The sequence below is a fragment of the Onychostoma macrolepis genome, chromosome 22 (genome assembly GCF_012432095.1).
Source record: "Onychostoma macrolepis isolate SWU-2019 chromosome 22, ASM1243209v1, whole genome shotgun sequence".
Taxonomy (NCBI): Eukaryota; Metazoa; Chordata; class Actinopteri; order Cypriniformes; family Cyprinidae; genus Onychostoma; species Onychostoma macrolepis.
The window spans coordinates 6,164,034-6,188,222 of NC_081176.1; the positions used below are offsets into that span (position 1 = coordinate 6,164,034).

Consider the following 24,189-nt stretch of genomic DNA (forward strand, 5'->3'; position numbering starts at 1 on the left):
CATTTTTTAAACTTTTTTTACTTCAACGATAATCTGCCATGGGTCTTCTTTAAAATGAGACCAAACTCCCAAACTTAATTTGTATGCACTAGGTACACAAAATTGTTCCTCTCAGCGCCTTTTGCACAAAAATGTCCCCATTGAAACCCATTAAAACCGCTATTTTTAATCGCAGTGCCGTTTATGTCCCGGTTCATGGGATCACGGTCTCATCTGTGCCTTTGCTGTGTGTGTGTGTGTGTGTGTGTGTGTGTGAGTGGCGTGTCTGATTACCGCTACGAGCTGATCATTCCCAGGTGCGGCTCGTTTGTGGCTCTATATTAGATGTGCTAACCTTGTCTTGAATTGTCAGATCCTTGGTGTTTGTCCTCGTGCTCCTGGTCACACTGTTGCTCCGGTGTCTGGCTACCTGGTCGTCTTCTCTGCCTCTTCCTGAAGATTCTACCACCGTGAGCTGCCCATTGCGTCCCTGCGCTACGGAGACTTGTCCGCCTACGGAGAACCACTGTTACTCTCCGTTTGTGTGTTCTTTGGATTATCCAATAAACTGTTTGTTTTGCATCCGCTAATGAATCCTGTCTCTTTTCCCGTGGCAGTTTAACTGTAAAATGATGCAATTTTTGTTAATAGGCTTTCATTCTGTTGGCAAGGCTTCAAAATTATTATTTTTTTAATTTTATCAAACGGTGCCATTTTTTTCAGGTTTGGTCTATAAAGCAAATTCTCGCTTTATTCCTGTTTTCTGCTTCTGCATATTATAGAGCCAATTGGATAAATAATGCAGCTATAATTGTCTGGGTGTGTTGGTATAGATGTCAGAGTGTGGTTTGTATCATAAAATAAAATATATATATTAAATTGTGTGTATGTGCTTGTAATATTTGAGAGAGGAAAAACTCTACTGTAAATCACAAAACCAACCACTGTGTGCACCAGTGGAGTTTTGCTGGCATCTAATGGGGAAAATTTGGTACTGCGCCCAAACAAAATCTTACTGAAAGCTCATTTTTTGAGATATCAACCTCAAATTTGGAACACAACTTGTTTAGATGTATGGCTTTGATTTTCTAACAGGTTTAGAGTTCAACATGTTTCATATATAAAATATTCATAAAATTAAATATAAAATATTGTTCATAAGTCATTTTCATAAACTTAAACCTGTATAACTTTTTTTTTGGTTTCACTTTTTGAACTTTTTCTTTTTACTTCAACAATAATCTGCCATGGGTCTTCTTTAAAATGAGACCAAACTTAAGTCTGTGCTCCCAAGCTTCCAATTGTTATGACCGTTTTTTTTTTGTTGTTGTTGTTTTTTTTCTTCGTCATGGACATTTTTATCCACTATGTACCTAAGTGTAACTTCTTATTATTGATGCACAAGGATTAAACCACATATTCACATAATCATGGGTCTCTGATGTCATTAATGGTGACCTGCAAAACATCAAATATTTAATTTCTGCATTACATGATTGCAAAAAAAATTAAAAATAAAAATAATAATACTATTGGATAAATTTGTTAATTTTGAATTAAATTAGGAAAGTAATTCTATATATTTTTTTCCTAATAAATTTTGTAACAAATTTGTAATGTGATGTAAACAAAAAAGTGCAGGTTTTGAAAGGGACTAGTAGCACTGCTGATCGCTATATTAATTTATTTCAAATGTCACATACAGTATCTAACAGAAGTGAGTACACCCCTCACATTTTTGTAAATATTTGTGAGAGTACAACTTGTATAACAGTGTAAATGTGCTGTCCCCTCAAAATAACTCAACAGTAGATCATTAAACTGTTAGGCTGCTTCAGAATCGTGTCCGAAATCAGTTTCGTGAGGTGCCTTCCTGCACAAACACTTTCAGAAACAGCAAAAGGATCAGTAATAAAAATGAAAGATGTAGTAACTGTGTGGCTTATTTTTTCATGTAAAGTCAAAAATATTTTTTATAAACTTGATAAATCTGTTTGCACCTATATTAAAGGAACACTCCACTTTTTTTGGAAATAGGCTCATTCTCCAACTCCCCCAGAGTTAATAAGTTGAGTTTTACCGTTTTTGAATCCATTCAGCCAATCTCCGGGTCTGGCGATAGCACTTTTAGCATAGCTTAGCATAGATCATTGAATCCTATTAGACCAGTAGCATCGCGTTCAAAGATGACCAAAGAGTTTCGATAGTTTTCCTATTTAAAACTTGACTCTTCTGTAGTTATATCGCAGTATTAAGACTGGCGGAAAATGAAAGTTGCGATTTTCAGTCCGATATGATTAGAACTATACTCCCAGTCCGGCGTAATCAAGGAACTTTGCTGCGGCGGCAGGCGCAGTGATATTACGCAGCGCTTGAAAGTAGTCCCCAGCTATATTATAACTAGGTACCTGGCTGGGGACTACTTTCAGGCACTGCGTAATATCACTGCACCTGCTGCGCCATGTTACGGCAGCAAAGTTCCTTGATTATTACGCCAGAATGAGAGTATAGTTTCTAGCAAAATCGGACTAGAAAATCGCAACTTTTCATTTTCCGCCGGTCTTAGTACACGATATAACTACAGAAGAGTCAAGTTTTAAATAGGAAAACTGTCGAAACTCTTTGGTCATTTTTGAACGCGATGCTACTGGTCTAATAGGATTCAATGATCTATGCTAAGCTATGCTAAAAGTGCTATCGCCAGACCCGGAGATCGGCTGAATGGATTCAAAAACGGTAAAACTCAACTTATTAACTCTGGGGGAGTTGGAGAATGAGCCTATTTCCAAAAAAAGTGGAGTGTTCCTTTAAGCCTCTTGTTGATTTTATTGATAACTATGTTGAAATTTAAATCCTTGCATATATTTAATTTTTTACAGACTAAAACTTATGTCACAATGTTTATGATTCTGTTTCTTGTCTCCTATTGTGGATATGATGTCATAAACCAGAACAGCCACAGTAGCCACGCCCACTAAAGAAGAGACGACCAATCGGACCACAGCTTCAGTAGAACCACAACAATGGACAGGGACTTCTGAGGAAAAACAATGGTAATATAAAACTGTGGTTTCTCCCCTGTCAGGAACTCGAAATTTAAAAACTACTGTCAACGTAACGAAAATTATCCCAATTTTGTGAAACAGAAACTGTACCTGAACATGTGTGACAGAGTTCACTGATGTCCAGATGTCTCGTCTGGTTTCTGATGAGATTGTTGAGCACACAGCTGTAGGTGTTGTTATCCTGATATTCCACCTCCAGAGGTAGAGAGAGACTGATGCTGAGATCAGACACACTGATGCTGGACAATAAACTGTTTCCTTTGTACCAGGAGAGAGTCACATGACTCACATTCACCACTGAACACAACAATGAACAATATGATGAAGATGATGATGAAGAACATTGTGAAGAGTTACTGCTGATGACAGGAACAGGCAGATGAGCTGAAAACATGAGAGAATATAGATAATAGGCAAGGCAAGGCAAGGCAAGTTTATTTATATAGCACATTTCATACACAATGGTAATTCAAAGTGCTTTACATAAAAGGAAGTGAAATAGTCATTAAAAACAATAAGAGATTAAAAATAATAAAAATCACAACAATAAAAACAAAGTGATTTAAAAATTGATTTTAAAAGAATTTAAAACATTTAAGAATAGAAAGTGATTATATATAGTGCAATCAGTTCGGACGTAGCACAGTGCTCATTCAACAAATGCACAGCTAAACAGATGAGTTTTGAGTCTGGATTTAAAAGTGGCTAATGTTTTAGCACATCTGATCTCTTCTGGAAGCTGGTTCCAACTGCGGGCAGCATAATAGCTAAAAGCAGACTCCCCTTGTTTTGTGTGAACCCTTGGTATTTCTAACTGACTCGATCCTAATGATCTGAGTGGTCTGTTAGGTTTTGCATTCAGTGAGCATATCTCCAATGTATTTAGGTCCTAGGCCATTTAGAGATTTATAAACGAGTAAAAGTACTTTAAAATCAATCCTAAATGTAACTGGAAGCCAGTGTAAGGACCTGAGGACTGGTGTAATATGCTCAAATTTTCTGGTTCTAGTCAGAATCCTGGCAGCAGCGTTCTGGATGAGCTGCAGCTGTCTAATGGTCTTCTTTGGAAGGCCAGTGAGGAGACCATTACAATAATCCACCCTGCTGGTGATAAAGGCATGAACCAGTTTCTCCAAGTCTTGACTGGAAACAAAACATCTAATTCTTGCAATGTTTTTGAGATGATAGTATGCTGATTTAGTTACTGCTTTGACATGACTACTAAAACTAAGGTCTGTCTCCAGAAACACCCCAAGATTTTTGACTTGGTTTTTAGTTGATTGACCCCTAGAGTCAAGGTATGCATTCACCTTGATAACTTCATCTTTGTTTCCAAATGCAATGACTTCAGTTTTCTCCTTATTTAACTGAAGAAAGTTCTGGGACATCCAACAGTTTATTTCATCAATGCATTGGCAGAGGGAGTCAATGGGGCTGTAGTCATTCGGAGATAAGGCTAGGTAAATCTGCGTATCATCAGCATAGCTGTGATGGGCAATTTGGTTCTTTCTCATTATTTGACTTAGTGGGAGCATATACAGGCTAAACAAGAGCGGTGCAAGAATTGAGCCTTGTGGGACTCCGCATGTCATGGACGTCCACTTAGACTTATGCTCTCCTATACTCACATAATAACCTCTCCCTTCTAAGTATGACCTGAACCATTTGAGTACCATCCCAGAAAGCCCGATCCAGTTTTCCAGTCTCCCTAGAAGTATGTTATGATCAACAATGTCAAACGCAGCACTAAGATCTAGTAGTACCAGAACTGATATTTTGCCTGAATCAGAATTGAAGCGAATATCATTTATTATCTTAATGAGTGCTGTCTCTGTGTTATGATGTGCTCGGAAACCAGATTGAAAATTGTCCAGGTATCCATTTAAGTTTAAGTGGTTGTTCAGCTGATTAAAAACTACCTTTTCAATAATCTTACCTATGAACGGAAGATTTGATATTGGTCTATAGTTGTTCAACATTGTGTTATCAAGATTGTGCTTTTTCAGAAGGGGCTTAACAACTGCAGTTTTCAGGGAGTTTGGAAAAGTCCCCGAAAGAAGTGAGGCGTTCACCACTTCTAAGAGATCTTCTTCTAAACAGTTAAGCACACTTTTGAAAAAAGATGTGGGAAGTGTGTCAAGATAGCAGGTTGATGATTTAAGGTGCTGTACTATTTCTTTCAATATTTTGCAATCAATTGCTTCAAAAACAGACATAGTCACTTCTTTTTGAAATTGCGGTCGAATCTGTGTGACCTCTGCAAAAGTAGATATGCCAATCTCCTTTCTGATATTATTGATCTTCTCAGAAAAGAAGGAAGTAAACTCATTGCATTTACTGTCGGAGAGCATTTCACTGGGAATCTGACTTGGGGGGTTCGTCAGTCTCTCCACAGTAGCAAAAAGAGTGCGAGAGTTGTTTAAGTTACTGTTTATGAGGTTTGAGAAGAAGGTCTGTCTAGCTGTGGCTAGTTCCACATTGAAAGCATGAAGGCTGTCTTTATAGATGCTATAGTGAATTTCAAGTTTTGTCTTCCGCCACATCCGCTCAGCTTTTCTGCATTGTCTTTTCATACTCTGAACTGCTGTTTATTAATAACAATGTCATCTGATTAATCATTTTTGTGATGTAATAACATTAAATACAAATGACCTCTACTCATCATAGACAGAAATATGGAAATTCCTCGATGACAGTTTCACTCCAATAATCTCTAGTTCATAAACTCTAGTATCTTCAGTTGTGATGTTTGTGATGGTCAGAGATCCAGTTTGTTTGTCCAGCTTCAGTCTGTTTCTGAGTCTCCCATCAGGACCGTTATATGTGGAGATTCCATCGTCTCTGATCGTTTCAGCAAAGAAACAGTTTTCAGCTCCAAACTTCCACAGTATGTCGTCATTTTCATGTATTTCAGTAACATCAGTGTGTAAAGTGACCGAATCTCCCTCCATCACTGACACTGACTTATCAAACACACCTGGAGAATAAACAGGGCCAGATTTGACACAGATTAAGGCTCTTGTTTGTTTGCAAAGTATTTTGTTCATTTTTATTGCAGTTTTCTTTAGAGGATTTCTATTTGCATGTCATGTAAGATCTGCTAAATAATAAATGTATTTGAATAATAATAGTTTAATAATAATAAAAGTTTAATTTATATAGCGGCTTTCCCAGGCTCAAGGACACTTTACAAGGTACACCAATACAACAAATACTTATTACAAAGTAACAATTAAGTGTACATTGGACATTTGCCCAATCCAGCCACAAATAATGAAGTTTCATATAACACAAATTAAGTAATAAAGACAGAAAAGAATACATATGGGACAAATGCAAATATTATTTGAATTGCTGTTATGAATATTTAAAATTAAGATAGATTAAGACTTAGAATTAAGAAAATTACTAGAAAATGTCTAGAAACATGTGAAACAGCTCAGAATTGTAACCAAAGTAGATTTCATAATAATATGTTTAATTTGATTTTTCTGAAGAACAGCAAATGAAAATCATCCCAGCTTATTAAAAATATGTATGATGTATGACTTACCAATCAGATGCCACAGACAGAACAAAACAAGCATGTCAAACATTTCCTTCAGTTGTTCAGTGTCTGATCTAATAAGACAATGCACTAGAAAACACTCAACCTGTGTGAATCCTCCCCCCAAGTTTGACCCTCCTGGTTCACACACATATACACTTTCAATGTATTATAGTTATATAATTGCTCATAAGGCTTCTTTAACTGTTCTTAATGGAGGAAAACATGTTTTTCTTATTTAACACTGATAATGTTTGAAAGGAACTAGTGGACATGCTAAAAATATTGAATAGTATGTAAATCTTCCTATAGTATTTCATGGTAAAATAAAGCTTAATGATTTGAATTCATTGAAATATATATATATATATATATATATATATGCTGAAATGAAGGGAGGGAGGGAGAATCTGTCACTTTAGACACTCCTGAAGTAAAAAACCCAAATAATATGATGACGTGGTATTTTAATGAAACTCACATCGCTGAAATCACTGGAGATAAGATCAGACTAAAATCTGTGAAGATGTTCACTGTAAAGAGAGATTCAGAGACAGACTAGAGCTGGATCATCTGACTGGATCTCTGACCATCACAAACACCAGCACCACAGACTCTGGAGATTATAAACTACAGATCAAATTCAGCAGAAAACACGTTTATTTGCAAAATTAGCATTTAATCGTGTGATATTATTAGTTTCTGTAGCTGTAAATTAAAGGCCTTTGTTGTATTAGTGCAGATGAAGGAAGCCCTCATGATCGGAGAGGATCCCAACACAGGGCCGGCACCAAGGGGGGACATTCGCGGACTGTGCCCTCCCAAATGAGTTACTCTAACATCAATTTCCATCCTCTACCTCAAAGCGAAAGCGAGTAAAACAGTGAACATAGGAAAGCAATTGCACACTAAGTAATCTACTTGTAGCATTCCACTTTCTTGCTAAAATTTTGCAACAAATGCTTTGTGAATATTAAGCACATGGAAGCACTCAATTCAGCATTTAAAGCTCATTGTGACCTGCTGAAATTCTGTTGTTAAACACACGGGTCTATAGCACAATAGTTTTATGATTTACTGCACTTTGTTTCTGAAGCTATAGCTGAAACTTGTCTGTCACTTTTGCACTCTGTTTGTATGTATTTATGTTTGTATATTTTGGAGATTGTTTTTAATAAAATATTTTAATAAGCATGTGCCAGTGTTATTAGTATTATTAATATACTATTACAGTTGTTATTAATATTTTATTAAAACAGTAAACATTTTTACTGTTGTAGTTTTTGTTAAAGTTTTAGCAATTTTATGTCAGTTTTCTTTTACATGTCTAGAATTCTTTAGGCAATTACTTTATTAAAATATGTTTTAATTGTTTTTCGTTAATAACCTTGGACCCAGGACATCTGAAAATTTCCTACAGTGATTTTCTGTTTTGAACACTAGTTGGCGCTTTAGTTCAGGTGAATTCACTGGTCACGTGACGCCAATGATTATATGACAGGCAGTTTGTATAAACCTCAAGAAAATTATATTCTTATTAAGTAATCGGAAATCCACTGTAGACACAAAAATATATATTGTATGTGCTGGATTTTTACTTTAAATTCATGAACTGTAATTTGGTAACAATCCAGACAAGTGCAAAATCACTTGTAATCTCCTGTACATCCATAATTGCATGCATATTTGGTTCATGCCAACTTCTTTTCCTTTCCCAAAATTGTCAAATAACTGTTCCTGTTTGTGTTCCAGATGTGATTTTTGCAGGGTTGGAAAACAAGAAAGAATTTTGTTACTCTATACACTGGTGTTACTGATGCACACAAACATGATCTGATACAGTGGACATTTGGACCTACAAATCCTGACACTCTAGCTCAAATGAACATAAAGTTTCATGAGATCACGTACAGTTTTGATGGTAAATACATGAGAGAGACTACATTTGGAAAACCAGACGGGATCTCTCACCATCAGAGATGTTAATCAACTACAGATCTCCAATAGCAAAGAGACCTTGTACAAAAGATTCAATGTATTTGCAGGTACACCACCTTCATGGCAACGGCATTCCCCAGTGGAAGTGGCCTCTTTCAGCAGCATAATGCACCCTCCCACTCTGCACACATTGTTCAGGAATGGTTTGAAGAACATGAAGAAGAGTTTAAGGTGTTACCCTGGCCTCCAAATTCCCCAGATTTCTCTTCGATTGAGCATCTGTTGTGTAAGAAAAAGTGATGAGGACTTTGAAGATCTTGATGAAGATGTTTATTGCAGCATAGCAGTGACAAAGTACATGTTGTACCTTGGGTTCAACGGAGTTGCAGTGAACCCCGAACATCCCAAACTCAAACCTTTCATACAGTTACAGTTGCTCCTGTTATTACAGCTGTGGTCTGTATGTTAATTAAGTTCTGACACCCCTTTGTCTGAGATGGTTCATGGTGTCCCACACCCGCTTCCATTCTACAGTTGGTCACCATTTGCTCAGGATGTGATCATCCCAAACGGTCTAGAAACAACATAACTGTTGACTTTGTTCTCTATAATTAAGCCATTTTGGGAAATGAGCATGATCGAACATATATTGCAGAGTGGAATCTGGGTCGGGGCAGACTATACATTCTTCCAGTTGGATGTGCTGGACCAACAGGTTCAATCCATGGCCACTCCACCTTAAAACCTACAGGACTTGAAGGATCTGCTGGTAACATCTTTGTGCCAGATACCACAGGACACATTCAGCGGTCTTGAAACATCCATGCCTTGGTGGTTCAGTGCTGTGTTGGCAGCACGCAGAGGACAAATTGACAATGGACTTTTTTTGCCTGTGAAATGTCATTTGTTAATATGACTAAAATATGAACAATTTAGTTCCCTCTCAATAATTAAGTGCTCCACTGATTTTAATTTTTGATCAAACTAGATTAAATGACTCAAAAGCAGTCAGTTATTTAACATATTTTCTGCCCATTACTGATGTTAAAAGTGGGTAAATGGAAGATGTTTGTCTTTCATCTTCTCAGCTTTTTTTTTTTCCTATTTTTTTTTATCCAATGATCTGAAATGAAATAAGATAAGATATTTCTTAAGTAAACTCATAATTAGTTTATTATAAGGACGATAAGAGCTAGTTAAATGCACTTACGTCATTAATCCAGCTGATGTAGACAGACACACGAGTAAAGACTGTTGGCTTCTAGGTATTACAACCCGCTGCTGACACGAACTGACCGCTGAACGGAGCATTTCTCCCCATGTGCTCCCTCCCTGTGACCCAGTTTCTTCCTTGTTTGATTGTGTTCATTTGGTTCAGGTGTGTCTGGTTAATTACCCTCGTTTCAGGTATTTCATATAATTGTAAACTAGCATAAGAGAAAATACCACAGACCATTATAAAGTGACAAGTACGATTCTGAAAAGTTTTAGGAAAACTGGCACCAACCTTTCAGAGTGCTGGACCTTGACATTGGCTCTTCACAATGCAGTATCTAGGTCTGTGGATACTGGATGTCTGTTTATGGCTACAAGTCAAATACAAAATGTTCAGGCTTCTCCAGAAGGAAATATTAAAGCAGAAAGTTACATTAACATTATCACTCAGCTAGGGGCATCACAATTCATGTTGGCTTTTCTATATTGCAAGCCGTTTGAGCATTACAGCCAAACTAATTTCCCTTTTATAAAGACAAAGCCTTTCAAGGTAACAAAATATAAAAAGCATGGCGGATGTTTAGGCCAAGGTGGGTGAAGATAAAAATCTTTGTCATTATTTTATCTTTGTTATTAAAAAATGAGAACAAAGATACACATTACAAATACACACAATATACAAATAAAATAAACAGTGCTTTATTTTCAGGTACAATAGGTGTATTTAGCAGGAGCATTCAATAAACTGAATCAACAAATATAAAAATAAAACACTATATAGATTGATTCCTATTAAAGCGACTGTATTAAAGTTTTTCAGTAATTTTTCTCTTAGTGTTTGGTGTTTTATTAAAATTAAAGGAATAATTCACCCAAGAATTAAAATAGGCAAATAATTTATTTTTATACCTTCATTTACTCACTCAAAAGTTGTTTTAAACCTGAATGAGTGGCACTGTACAGTATATTGATATGGCGGTGCCAAAACTGCAGCTGATAGAATATGTGCTGTAGCAAGATACAACGATATTTCTTCAAAAGCAGATTGTGGAGACATTTTTATCAGGGCCGCTGCTGGCCAAATGGGTGCCCTAAGCAGGATTTTATTGTTGTGCCCCTCCCTCAAATATTACGGAAGTAAGAAAAAAAAAACACCTACCATAGGAGTCAAAATAGAACTTTAATAAAATATAAATGTAGACTAAATAAATAAATAAATTGTATTATTTACAAAGTACAATTGTAGCTCTAGACAGTTACCTACGGCAGTAATACAGTTGTCTGACTGATTTTATGGTCTCAAGCATTCAGAAATCTTGCAAAAGAAAATTAAGCAGTTTTATTACGAAAACCATGGTTAATTTTTGTAAGGGTTGTGATGTGGTTTTTGTTGAAGAAATTATAGAGGCTGTGTCATCTATAGCAAAAAGGTGGCCAAAAATGAAAGATGAAGTGGATATTTGAATTAAATGTTTAGTCAATAGCCTATTAAACAACAGCAGCAATGACCAGGCCTTTGGCGCCCTTTGCAAGCATTTGTAATAATATGTAATGTTGAAAAAAACAATAGACACCATCACAAAATTTGTAATGGTTTAAACAACAACAACAACAACAACAACAACAAAAATCATTTTATTCTCACTTCAGGAAATCTTTTTTGAAAACTTAAATGTGGATAAGTTTCATTGACAAAAACAATTGAAAGTAAGGTGAGAAAATTACATTTCAGAACCATGATCAAAACAGATTAAGTATATTGAGTCCATCAATACTCCTAAATCTTGCACAGTTATATACTTCTTTGTGGATTTGACATTTGATTTGGTAATGTTAGGCAGTTTTGGTTTATATGCTTTTGAATAATACTGTTTGATGATTGCTTTATCTTACATGTGCATAAACAATGCTTCTACTACTAGTTTCTGCTTCTTCGCTTGTTTTTGGATCCAGAGATACTGTACTATTTCAGAAGATGCATAATAGCGCCCCCTACCGTATAACAGTGGGAAGCTTTACGACTTGTTGTTATAATCTCCTCATTTCTCTGTTTCTATGTGCTGCTCTGACATATAGCGGAGTATGTGCCAGTGAAGAAGGGAGATGATGTTACACTACACACTGACTCTAAAATACAGAAAAACGATCAGATACGGTGGGTGTTTGGAGATAAAACTCTCATAGCTGAAATCAAAGAAGGGACCGGAGAGATCGCTACATATGGTGATGTTCTTGATGGGAGATTCAGAGACAGACTGAAGCTGGACGAGCAGACTGGATCACTGACCATCACAAACTTCAGAACAGAAGACACTGGACTCTATAAAATGAAGATCAACAGAAGCGCTCAAAAGTCCAAAAACAAGATTTTTGATGTTTTTGCCAGAGGTGAGTCTCACCGGTCAGTGTAATAATGATCACAGTTCTTCCTCATACATTGTTTTTTTCTGCAGGTAATTTAGATCAAACTGTTTAATGTCCAGACTCCATTCAGAGTTTGTTCTGTAGTTAATTTCATTCTTTAGAATTCTTAAAAATTAAAGTTTTAAAGGTACCATAGAATGGAAAACTGTATTTACCTTGGCATAGTTGAATAATAACTAGTGCTGTCAATCGATTTAAAAATGTAATGGTGTTAATCACAGTCATGGATTAATCATGATTAATCACAAATTTAAAATACTAGGATTTACCTGTAAATGTGTTGAAATAAAGAAATGCATGACAAACTAGTTTAAGGAAACAGAACCTTTCACACTTATGCCAGGTATGAGACATAATCCTTATTATTCTTTTATCATTATTCTTTTGTGTTTATTCAGCCATTATCAGTCTTTATACTGGCAATAAAATGTTTACCAAGCCACATCGCTTCAATCCCAGTATACATTTACCCAACTATTATCAAAAGTATTTCTAATACAACAAAACATTTTCTTGCGACCTTACATGAAGTATTATGACAAAATGCATTATGAAGAAGAATTGGACCTGTTCTGCAGGTGCATTAGAGCTAATATTAGCATCATGCTACTATTAATCTCATAAAGACAATTTATGAGATTAATAGTACACTTTTACTCAGAACTCACTTCAAACCATCATCGAGTGTTTGTAATGACTTCCTTTTGCGATCACATGTGGAATTTACTGTTGTTAAAATATGCTGTTTATAGCCTTTTATATCGCAGCACAAATTAGCATTTCAGATGTACACATTGAACTCAAGAAAATCACATACAAATATCCTATTGTAATCGTGAGTTTATTATCTTATATAATCTGGCTGTTGTCATGTTTATTTCTGCTGCTCTGGCTAAAACTCACGTTATTTGTGATGCTACAACCGCCTCTCCGTTCTTAAGTTGCCAGGTATACATTCCAAGTATAATACACATTAGTAAAAGGATCTATTTTATTTTTTATTTGTCTATATACACCTTGGGCGGCCGTGGTACATTATAAAAGTAGCCCAAAAAGACGCAACCCACGGCTCTGTAATTTTTCCCACGACTGTATTTTCAAAATAGCCCAACAATTCAAATATGGCAATACTGGTTTGCTGTACCCTCATCACACAATGATAGATAACCTTCCGCGCTGCGATGACGGCAAGTTGGGGTCAAACCTTATCAAATGATTAATTTGCGTACATTTTTTTTACAATTTTTGTTAATAAAATGTACTTTTTTTTTTTTTACGCAAATTAATCGTTTGATAAGGTTAACGTTGACACCCCTAATATTAACAGTTCTGTACATGGAAATGACATACCGTGAGCCTCAAACACCATTGTTTCCTCCTTCTTATGTAAATCTCGTGAATGCAAAAGACCACTGAAAAATAGGTGAATCAGAATATAACACCGTGACGTAACAGTCGGGATAACTAATAGTTACGCCCCCAACATTTGCATATACGCGCCCTTGTTCTAGGCCAGCCGCCAGCCGAACCATCAGAAGTTCTGCAGGTATTGTGAAGAAACAAGCGAGGACAACAGCGAAAATGGCAGATCATGGAAATAAATGTTATGTTCCAGGCTGTGCGGGGGATGTGAAGTGCAGGGTTGGTGTCTGTATTCAGAAGGGCACACAAAGCAAACAACGCGTTGTATTAAAATAACGTAAGCCACTAAAGGGACATGGTTAGCTCCTTGCTATCGGTAGCCTGTTACATTACAGTGCATAAGATTTCACTTACCACATAAACAGAGTAAGGAGAGATGACTGAGGATGATGGAGAATGATTTACAGATCCTGAGCACCACTGACAAGCATCTGATCTTGTAAAATGTGTGGTTACTGCCATTCCATAGTATAAACAGAGTACGTGCGATCGTAAATCTCAAAAGTGAAAGTGAAACTAAAAAGCGATCGTGCATTCGAAAGCAGTTTCAATGCCCAGCATATTAATAACGGCTCCCTGATGACCGCATTTTATTTACAGTATAATTACCCAATGATATAACTGCGTGAGAAAGTATTGAAATATATATTTTCCCTGTGTTTCCTTCCTGCTGTGAGCTACTGAAATGAGCAGTACTGTGAAACAGCCAATCAGAGCAGAGCTTAACATTATTATTCACGACCCTTCCAAATAAGCCAATAACAGACCATTTCTTTCTAGGGAGAAATCCTAGGGTTGTAAATGGAAATGTAAAACCGTTTCTGGAGAATTTTTGCCCTGCCCTTACCTAAGCCACATACCTTCTATGTAGATATCAGAGAACAATTTAAAATATTGTATCAATGCATTCTATGGCACCTTTAAAACCTCCAATTGGACTACACTGTGAAATAAACACTGTTCTGTTGCTGCCTCACCTTCATTGGCATTTACTTCAGATTTAATTTAGATCGGCACTCTGTAAATAAAGCAAAAATACTACCTTTCTTCTTCTGAAACACCACAAACTGTCTTTGTCTATTTCAATCTGATAAAACAGCATCTGAATGATGTTTCGTTTGAAATTTCAAAGGGCTGAGCAGAATGACAATATATACCGTGGCAACAATATAAAGTGACTGGTACTTTGATATTTCATTTTTATGTGCTGCTACAAATGAAGTGGCGATGGTATCAGAGGAGGAGGAAATGAATGGTAAGATTTTACTTTAAAACAATATCATGATCTGATGAGTGCGATGTGGCTTCATTCTGTTGATTCATTCGTATTTCAAATGTAGTGTAAATGAATGTAAATGAACAGTTCCCAAATCTAATAAATATCATGTTCATATGTGAGAAAAGTGCATAAACTATATTGAACCTATCAAATGAGTCAAATGTGCTACTGGTAGTGTGTTGAATGACTTCATATGTTGTATCTTAGTTTTGACATCTCATGTATGAGTACATCCAGATCAGTTAATCTTCTCTTTTTAATTAGTTATTGTCTCTGTATTTTCTGACTGATTCCACAGGAAACGGAGTGAATGAATCTGTGACTCTAGTGAAGTCTCTGATGTAGTAAATGAGCAACACATCTTCAACATTTGAGCTCCAGCTACAACAACAGAACGTATTTATGTCTTTTTGAGCCTCTAGAATCCGTCCAGAGAAAGTAAGAAATGAACCGTGTCCTTTGGTTTTAGATTAACTGGGAAATGTACTGATAAAACCCATTTTATATGCTTCACACCTCTATTAGCAGTTTGACTCTGGTAGCTTAGTAGTAGTCAGAAAGATCATATATGGCTTTTATAATATATATTTTACCACAACAGTATTTCTCTATCCATTGTATGTGCTGTTTTATGTAATAATTAACACCAAAATCAGCTTAATGTTCATGTTCAGCTTTGAAGTCAGATGACCTTCTCCTCATGTGTAGAAATTCATCAGACTGTGAGACGATTCAGAAACATCTTTGACCATCAATGCATCTGACACTTGTGTTGTTGAAACTAACCAACTACTCATCTAAGTTAAGCTTTTTATTATTTTACTTTTAAATTGTGAATGTAGTACCTTTTTTCTACTGTATTAAGTAAGTGAAGTTAAATGTTATCCAAAAGATATGTTCTGAAGTGAATCGGATGTGAATGTAGAAGTGAATCATATCTGAATGTGTAAATGTGAATTTGGAGTGATTTGTATTCATGCCGAAGCACTTAAATTAGCATTTGATCTTAAAAACTAAGCATTTCTGTCCTATAGTGGGCATGCTTATCAGTTGTTGTATTGTTACAATATAAAAATAAATAAGTAAAACTTTGTGAAATGTTCATACTAATGTTCATATTACAGATCTTTAGAGTAGATTGAATCTGACCAGATACAGTTGAGAAAAACACCCTAAAAACTAAAATTATTCTCTTTTTGTTAGATGTAATCACAAACTACTCTGAAGATGAAATGGACTACAAAATCAGATGTCATTCAACTATTCACCGAATATGGTTATGGAACCACACTGAATAATAATGGTTTAATGAACACCAGATGGCAGTAGAAGTTTAAAAAAAGCTTTGAGAAAAGAACCCAAATGTATACACATTTTTATAATAATCTCATTATTTGTAATTTGTGCATAAAACACTTTTGGCTTTTCTTTGAATACTCACAACTGGTGTTATATTGAAATTAATCAGTGAGTGAATCTAAAGTAGTTGTTTCAGTGAACACTTTAAAAAACTTAAGTGAAAAAATGTGTCTATTAAGTCTATAAAATATATAAAATCTATAAAAAAAAATAAAATTAAAATAAAAAACTGCAAAAACTGCATACAAAAGGTACACAGATTTATTGACAGCCACTCCAATATATTTGTATATATATTGTCATTGATTACCACGTACTATATAAGCATAAAATCTGAACCTTAACTGACATGTTAAAGGGTCAGTTCACCCAAAAATGAAAATTAGTCTGTGTTTTACTCACCCTTCAGACGAATCCAATCAGTTATATTAAAACTTGTCCTGGCTTTTCCAAGCGTTATTATTGCAGTAGGTGGGTGTTTTTGTTCAATAGTCCAAAAGATAAATAAAGTGTGCACATCCATAATAAAAAATAACTGGGAAACAGTCACTGCCACCAAAACATGTTTTTGGGTCATGGTGGATAGGCGTTTTAAATTTAGTCAGCATTGAAATAGTCTGAGATGCAGCATCCAGCTAGATGGAGGTAATCTACATATGGTAGGTGCCTACCCATTCAAAACTTTCCAACTATCTTTGCAATTGCCTGAGATCTGACTTCTGTCAAAGTAGCTTGAATGGCGCATGAGTGGAGCCTCATGCCAATGAACTGAACAGGCAAAGGTCTCTATCGCCATAGCAACAGTTTTCAGAATAGTTTTAATTGCATGGACATATTCAACAAGTGCATTAAGTAAGAGCAGCGTATATTAATTATTATACAAACCTTCAAATGAACAAAATGATTATTGTCAGAGCCAGTGTATCAGGGTTTGAAGGACTAAAATATCATCACAGTGTGAGAGAGCGGTCATAACAGAATACGTTTTCATATTCAGTTATAAAGGGGCCCTAAAGCAGCATCATGTGCATTAGGAGAGTCATATGTTGCTGGACAACATCACCATAAAGCATCCAAAATAAGTATCAGTCACTGGTAAAATATAATATAATGAAATATTTGTAGTTTTATATGTTGCTAGCTAATGCTTTTATTTCATCAGGCTAAAGTTTGCCTTGTTTTCTTAGATAAGTGTAGTTTCAACATCTACCAGCAGGGGCAAACAGGCCAAACTAAGCAAGTAAGCAGAAGAGAAGAGAGGATGTCACTGGGAGGAGACCAATGACCAATGAATCCATCTCTGGAAACAATGAGGAATTAATTCCCCTTTACTACACATTAAAGACATTTAACCAAACTTAGCTGCTATTTAATGAAGTCTGTTGATATTTTCTGATCAAAAACACAGATCACTGAATAATATTCAGAGGTTTTCACAGAAGCTTCTAGTGATCAGTGTTGTGGGTAATGCATTACAATTAACGCGAGTTACGTAATCAGATTACTTTTACAAGAAAATATCTGAGTTACTTTTCAAAAAAGTAACTCCAGTTACTTTGTTTTCTCATTTATTGACTGATAAGTATCCTGTCCCCATGTTGGGAGAAATCTGAAGTGCAGGAGTTGTGTGCACTGTGTGAACATAATGTTACTGTAGTTCTAGACTAAATGTGAATGTGCATTAATTCATCCCACTCACAAAAAAAAAAAAAAAAAAAAAAATTAGTATTCATCAAAATGAATTCAAATTAATTCTGCAGTAATTAAATGTTAAATAACACAAATGTATCTAATCTCATTTTATTAACCGATGTCTTTGCTGCTGACCTTTGATGATCCAGTTCAACCATACTAATAAGCAAAAATGACTTCAGACAAACTAACAATTGTGCTTCATTGTTTTTTATTGCTGAAGAGTGTTGAACCTTCTTCTCCTGCGTTCTACTGTACAGACGTGAATCTACTTTTCCTTCAGCCTGAAGTTTATTCATTACACTTTTTGGTATGAAAGGGCTTTTACAGTTTTGTTTTATATTTTTATGTTATTGTCAGTGGTATATTGTGTATAGATCTGCGATTCTCAGTGGTTATATTAGTCTTGATTCACAATACATCATATTCTGAAAAATAGTTTATATGTCATTATTCATGCAGCGAACTTGACCACACAAAACTGTATATGGATTTTATTTGTCAAGACTAACAGAATAAAGATTACATCAACAATGTAAATGTATAGAGCTGAATATGTTGAGCAAAAATGAGGCATAAGAATTTAAAGAATATATTAAATCATGTTTAATATTGTACAAAAGCGGCATAGAGTAATATAGATATATCTTGCATATAACATTTTAAGGATTTTACACTACAAAATGTCAAAGCGAGACAGCTGTTAGTGAAATAACATGTTCATCCAGTAGATGGAGCTTCATCTGTTCAACAGAGACATCCAGGACTGTCTTTACACCATTACTACATCACTAACAGAACTATTGAAAACAATACAAACAAACACTGCTCGAAAGCCCTGGATTAAAATCCATTCATATCACATTATGATTAATGTTATAATGTTTGACCTTTTGACCTTGACTGAATACCGCATTCATCAACTTTAAATGAAAACACACACACACACACACACACAAATAAAAGCACAAGATAAAAGCACTTTTGAAACAAGAGTAATATACTTAATCAGCCAAACAATCATTTAATTATTATTTTATTTATTGTTTCAGCCCTTCAGTTTAAAAAATTCTCCTGATTTGCAAAACAGACCTAATATTACCTAGTCTGATGCTGCTGAGTTCAAAAATATCAATAAATAATCACATACAGTGTTTTTATACAATGATATAGTTTTTTTAAAATGTATCATTTAACTTACTGTCTGCAAAGAAGTGAAAAAAATTTTTTTTAGATACGTCATTGAAAGTCAAAGAGTTGTATATAAACAGACGTAAAGCTTCTTTCACATTTTTTTTAAACACCCTCAGATGTAGCCGAAAACAGAAACACTCAGAAACACTGTCAGCTGTGACCGAAAACATCTGGCCAATTGACCTCTGTAAGGGAAACAAGGTCAATTTAGCTCAAAGGGAATCATTCATGTTTTAATAGGGAATTTGAACAGAATCACTGTTTCACGGCTGATCACTGTGTCGGCAGCGAGTCATTGAACGAGCCGTATAACATCAAATCTGCACTGTATATTGAAATCCAAAATATAGTGAAAACACTATTAATAAGCACAGTAACAAGATCGGCAGATTAAGACATTAACTTGTAAGCACGAAACACAAAATACTTCTCTTTTCAATGTAAATAAGACTTTATTGAATAAATCTAAGACAATATAAATTAATCTAACACATAAACACGCACTCACACATTCACACAAGTTGCAGGAAGAGAGAAGGAAAGAATGAGTTTAAGAGAATGAAAATGTGAAATCCCATGTTTATAGCGATATGTGCAACTGCATAGACATGAACAACCGTCAATCACTTTTATTGAGTTCCTCAATGAGGTTAAAATTTATATTAAATTCACCAGTTCAGCTAGAATCTGGAGGTTGGAGATACGTGCGTTGCCTTTGTGTTAAGGGATTCCACTTGTTGGCATCTTTGCAGAAAGGGGGTTTCCTGAGGTTGCTGATTGGCTGTGATGAAGTGATGTTTTGGGAGGCCAATGGTTGTTGGCTGAAGATGTGAAGTTGTGGGCTGGTTGAAGTTTTGAGGCGGTCACAAACTCGAGGTGAACTCGGAGACACGGCGTTGTGGCAAAACTTAACTCAGAACACGAAGATATCAGCAGAAAAGAAAAAGAAACTAAAGTAAAATAAATAAAATAGTAAAGTTTGACGAGACTAGGTGGCATTTCTCCTCATGGTTTTAGAGGAGCAGCTGCGTGTAAGCCAGAGCACGCTCAAAGAGCGCTAAAAAGCAGTGGTGGCAAAAAGGCTAAACGCAAAAAGCAGTGGCAAAACGGCAAGAAAAGTAGTGGCTAAAAGCATAATTTGACGGTGTCCTGAGTAGGCCTATTTAAACCGGGCTGTTGGACACATCTGAGAAACTCTCTGTTCGTCTATGTAGCCTACATTTGAATTTAATAACTTGAATGTATCTTGAATGTACTTTAAGTGTGCACCAAGCACTAGTAAAATACAAGTATCGGATCGGGACAGATAATCAATATTCAATGACTTTGATTGGATCGGGGGCACAAAAAAAACTTGATCGGGACACCATGCTGTCAATCGTCACTGGGATATTTTGGTATAATTTTTCTATAGACATTTTTTTTTTTTTTTTTTACAGTCTATAGTCCATCCCATGTATTCGAGAGAACAAAACTGTCACTTCTTGGTAACTGGCACAAGGTATTATTAATAATAAAAAAGGAAGTTGTGGCAACAGGGGAAACCACTAAGGCCACTAAGGCTTTCTCCTACATAATAAATGATATTGTACTTTTGCCTCATTATATGTTTTTCCTCAAACAGTGATTTTTTAATAAACTTTCCATTTTTACAGATTAAAACAGATTAAAATTCAAATCTGTTTCTTGTCTCCTCATCTTGTGCACTTGATGTCATAAAGCAGAACAGCAACAATAGCCACGCCCACCAGAGCAGAGACAACCAATCGGATCACAGCTTCAGTAGAATCACACCAATGGATTTGGACTTCTGGGGGGAACAAAGCAATGATAAAATAGGATTGTGTTGAAGAGTGTGTTGAAGTAATTTCCAATGAAACAGGAAGATAGCTGAGTGGAATTCCCCCCTTTTTTTTAAATAAATAAATAAATAGGAAATAACCAATAGCGTTTAGTTTACATTGCAGCCTGGTAAATTGGCATATGGGTATAAAACTGATACTATTAGAGAAAAAAGAACAGTGATAATTTTCAGTAATACAGATTGAAAAACATGTAATATATGCGGGTCGATGTAATAGATGACTAACTGTTTGATCTCTTCTACCGCGCTTTAAAATACAGCATTCTGTTTAGAATTCAAATGGGTCCAATATGTTTTCTTGTGTAAAATAGGTGTTTATTAAAATTAAATGTGAGAAAAACTGAAAAATATTTCTAGGACTCACCGTAGACAGAAACATTGAATGTTTTTGATGACAGTTTAGCTGCAACTATCTTTACTTCATAAAGTCCAGCATGTTTAGTTGTGATGTTTATGATGGTCAGAGATCCAGTTTGATTGTTCAGCTTCAGTCTGTCTCTGAATCTCCCATCAGGACCATCAGATATGGAGGAGATCCCAGCCTCTCGATTGATTTTAGCTATGAGAGATTTTTCAGCTCCAAATTTCCACAGTATGTCATCATTTTTCCGTATTTCAGTAACATCAGTGTTTAGCGTGACAGAATCTCCCTCTATTACAGACACTGACTGTATTTCATTTGTTTCAGCACCAAACACACCTGAAAAACAAGAACAGGAACAGATTAGGTCTTCTGTTGGTTTATAAAGCCTGAAGACAGTTTTGTAATGTTTAAATGTGAACTGATGCACAATGTAAGCCATACAAATGTGTTCACAACTTACACATCAGACCCTGCAAACACAAACAGAACAAAACAAACACGTGAAACATTTTCTTCAGTTGTTCAGTAAAAAGTCTAATCTAGTAAGACTATCTGTGAAAAACACTCAAGCTGTTCCTCTGGTAAATGAATTATGAATCCACCCATGATAGCGTTTGACCCTCCTAATTCACACACACACACACACACACACACACAAACTGAATGCATTTTATCTATAGTTATAAATGTTCTACTGACTCATAGTATATATAGTTCCGCTACTGATTGAAACTGAAACCTGCTGTGGTTTGATTTCTTAAGAAACGTGGTTGGATCTGTTGGGAGGACAAAAAGCTTGTGCAGGAGAGTGACCAGGGCATCTTCTTCCTGTCCTGTTTTTAGAAACATCCTGTCGTGCAATTTGTGAACCTCACAGTCTGACTTACAGAACAGTGAAATAAAGTGCCAAATCCATCAAAAATAATGTTTGAAAAACAATTTAAGAAGTCAAACTCTGAACAAAAACGACCATTAATTCTTTATTGGAAGATATAGAAACTGCAAACAATGTTTCATTTTCTGTTGCTTTTCTTGAATATCCCAACATAGGCTCATTTGGGATGAGTGGAAAAAACTAGTGATCATGGTTTGAAATGAGTCCAAGTGTGTGCTGACTTCATATGATGTAATGCCAAAAAAATGTTGAAATAGTGAGACGGTGACTGCTTTCTATCGATGTCCTTAATGGTCACGTGACATGCAAAACATCAACTAGGTCTATTTAATTTCTGCATTAAATGATTGCAAAAATGACAATAATATCTGATATTTTTGTTAATTAAATGTTGAATTAAATTAGACATTTTAAAGTAATTATATCTGATGAGATATTCTAAAAATCTTACATGACTGTCTTTTAGTTTGATCTTAGATGTTTGAAATGCATTATTATTTCTCTTCGTCACTTAATTAGACTTTCTTTTTGGTTCACATATAGCTTAGGCTATATACAGTCCTTATGAAGCTCAAAAAGCATCATATCAAATTATGTCAAATGTATCTGCAGTTCCTCACACTCCTTTACCATACGTACAAAATGGGATTTAAAGGGGTTTAAAAAGGATTTTACACAGAACTTGTTATAAAACAAACATCGACCTACTGCTCATGTGTCCCTCATAACAATTTAATGATTAAAAAATGAACATTTATCATAATTTTCACATTTTTTATAGGACTGAAGCTAAAAATACACAAATTGTGTGTCTATGGTCTCTTTATTTTTGTAAAAAAATATTTTTAATTTAGAAGTTTAACCACAGTTTTATTGATTTAGTCCTTAACAGATCAGCAAGAACTGCTTTCATTCTTAATCGTCTTCCCTATATTTTTAGGGATATCCCTATATTTTTCCAAAAATATTAATGTCACATGGTGTGATGGGGTTGAAGACTGTAACACATTTAAAGGGATACACTGCCTTCAATTTAAATTTTTGGTTTTGTTTCTCTCTTATATTGTCCCCTTGTTTCTGGGTCAACACATCTGCATGCCCAACATTGTCGTTCTGCTGCAAATGTGGGTGCAATTTCTGATGTATGATGCTTGTCAAAGTTTAAGTGGACATATTACATCAAAAATGCAATTTATAACAAAAATATGAGTTGTCATGATTTTGGTAAGTATATATTTACTGAAACCATGACTATTTTATATATTTTTAATTAAAAGTATTAATAAAAAAAGTAAATAACTCAACCCTGTCACAAGTTTACAACCCCTAAACAATGAGACATATATATATTTGTGACGGGGTTGAATGTGACCAGGGATGGGCAACTTCAGTCCTGGAGGGCCGGTGTCCTGCAGAGTTTAGCTCTTAGTTATTTTGAAGTTTCCATCGTTAAGCAACAAGAACATGATCTCTCACGGTCTACTCTCAGACTTATTTGTGTTTGCTTCACACTTTAGAACCATGTGTCTGTGTCAAGAGTTGTGGATTCATTGGAGGGGTTGAGAAGAGAGAAGTTCCCATCCAGGGATGTCATATTTCATGCCTATTGCCACTTTGAGGCTTTGACTGACACAGATTACACTTACTCTTGTGTCAATTGTGGATTTTACCCACCTGTGGTAGTCATGGATCTACACAGGAAAGGGGTTTTCAAGCTGGCAGGTAAGTGACATTGTGATTATTATTATTTTATTTTTTTACTGTGTTTTCAGTCCAGCGGTCTTGCTTTTCCCTTATGGTGTGATTCATTACAGTCAATGACCTCAAAGCGCCCCCTGATGACTTCAACGGTGAACATGACATTGAGACTTTTTGGAATTCTGTTCATCTTGCGATGATAAGTTGTGGATTTTTTTCAAAGTGAGTTATGGTGAATACTATATTTCATCATA

General features: G+C 35.4%; 1 protein-coding gene and 1 long non-coding RNA gene across 2 annotated transcripts; both read right to left on the reverse strand.

The window, feature by feature from the left end:
• Positions 1–2,852: 2,852 nt before the first annotated feature.
• LOC131530228 (uncharacterized) lies at positions 2,853–23,924 on the reverse strand. Its single transcript, XM_058760380.1, has 4 exons — positions 23,912–23,924; positions 21,343–21,678; positions 3,135–3,428; positions 2,853–3,016 (listed from the first exon to the last, which is right to left on the reverse strand). The coding sequence occupies exons 1-4, from the start codon at positions 23,922–23,924 to the stop codon at positions 2,853–2,855; spliced, it is 807 nt and encodes a 268-aa protein (XP_058616363.1).
• On the reverse strand, positions 8,998–10,143 carry LOC131530695 (uncharacterized). Its single transcript, XR_009268455.1, has 3 exons — positions 10,037–10,143; positions 9,740–9,956; positions 8,998–9,652 (listed from the first exon to the last, which is right to left on the reverse strand). It is a non-coding gene; the product is annotated as an uncharacterized LOC131530695 (long non-coding RNA).
• Positions 23,925–24,189: the final 265 nt, after the last annotated feature.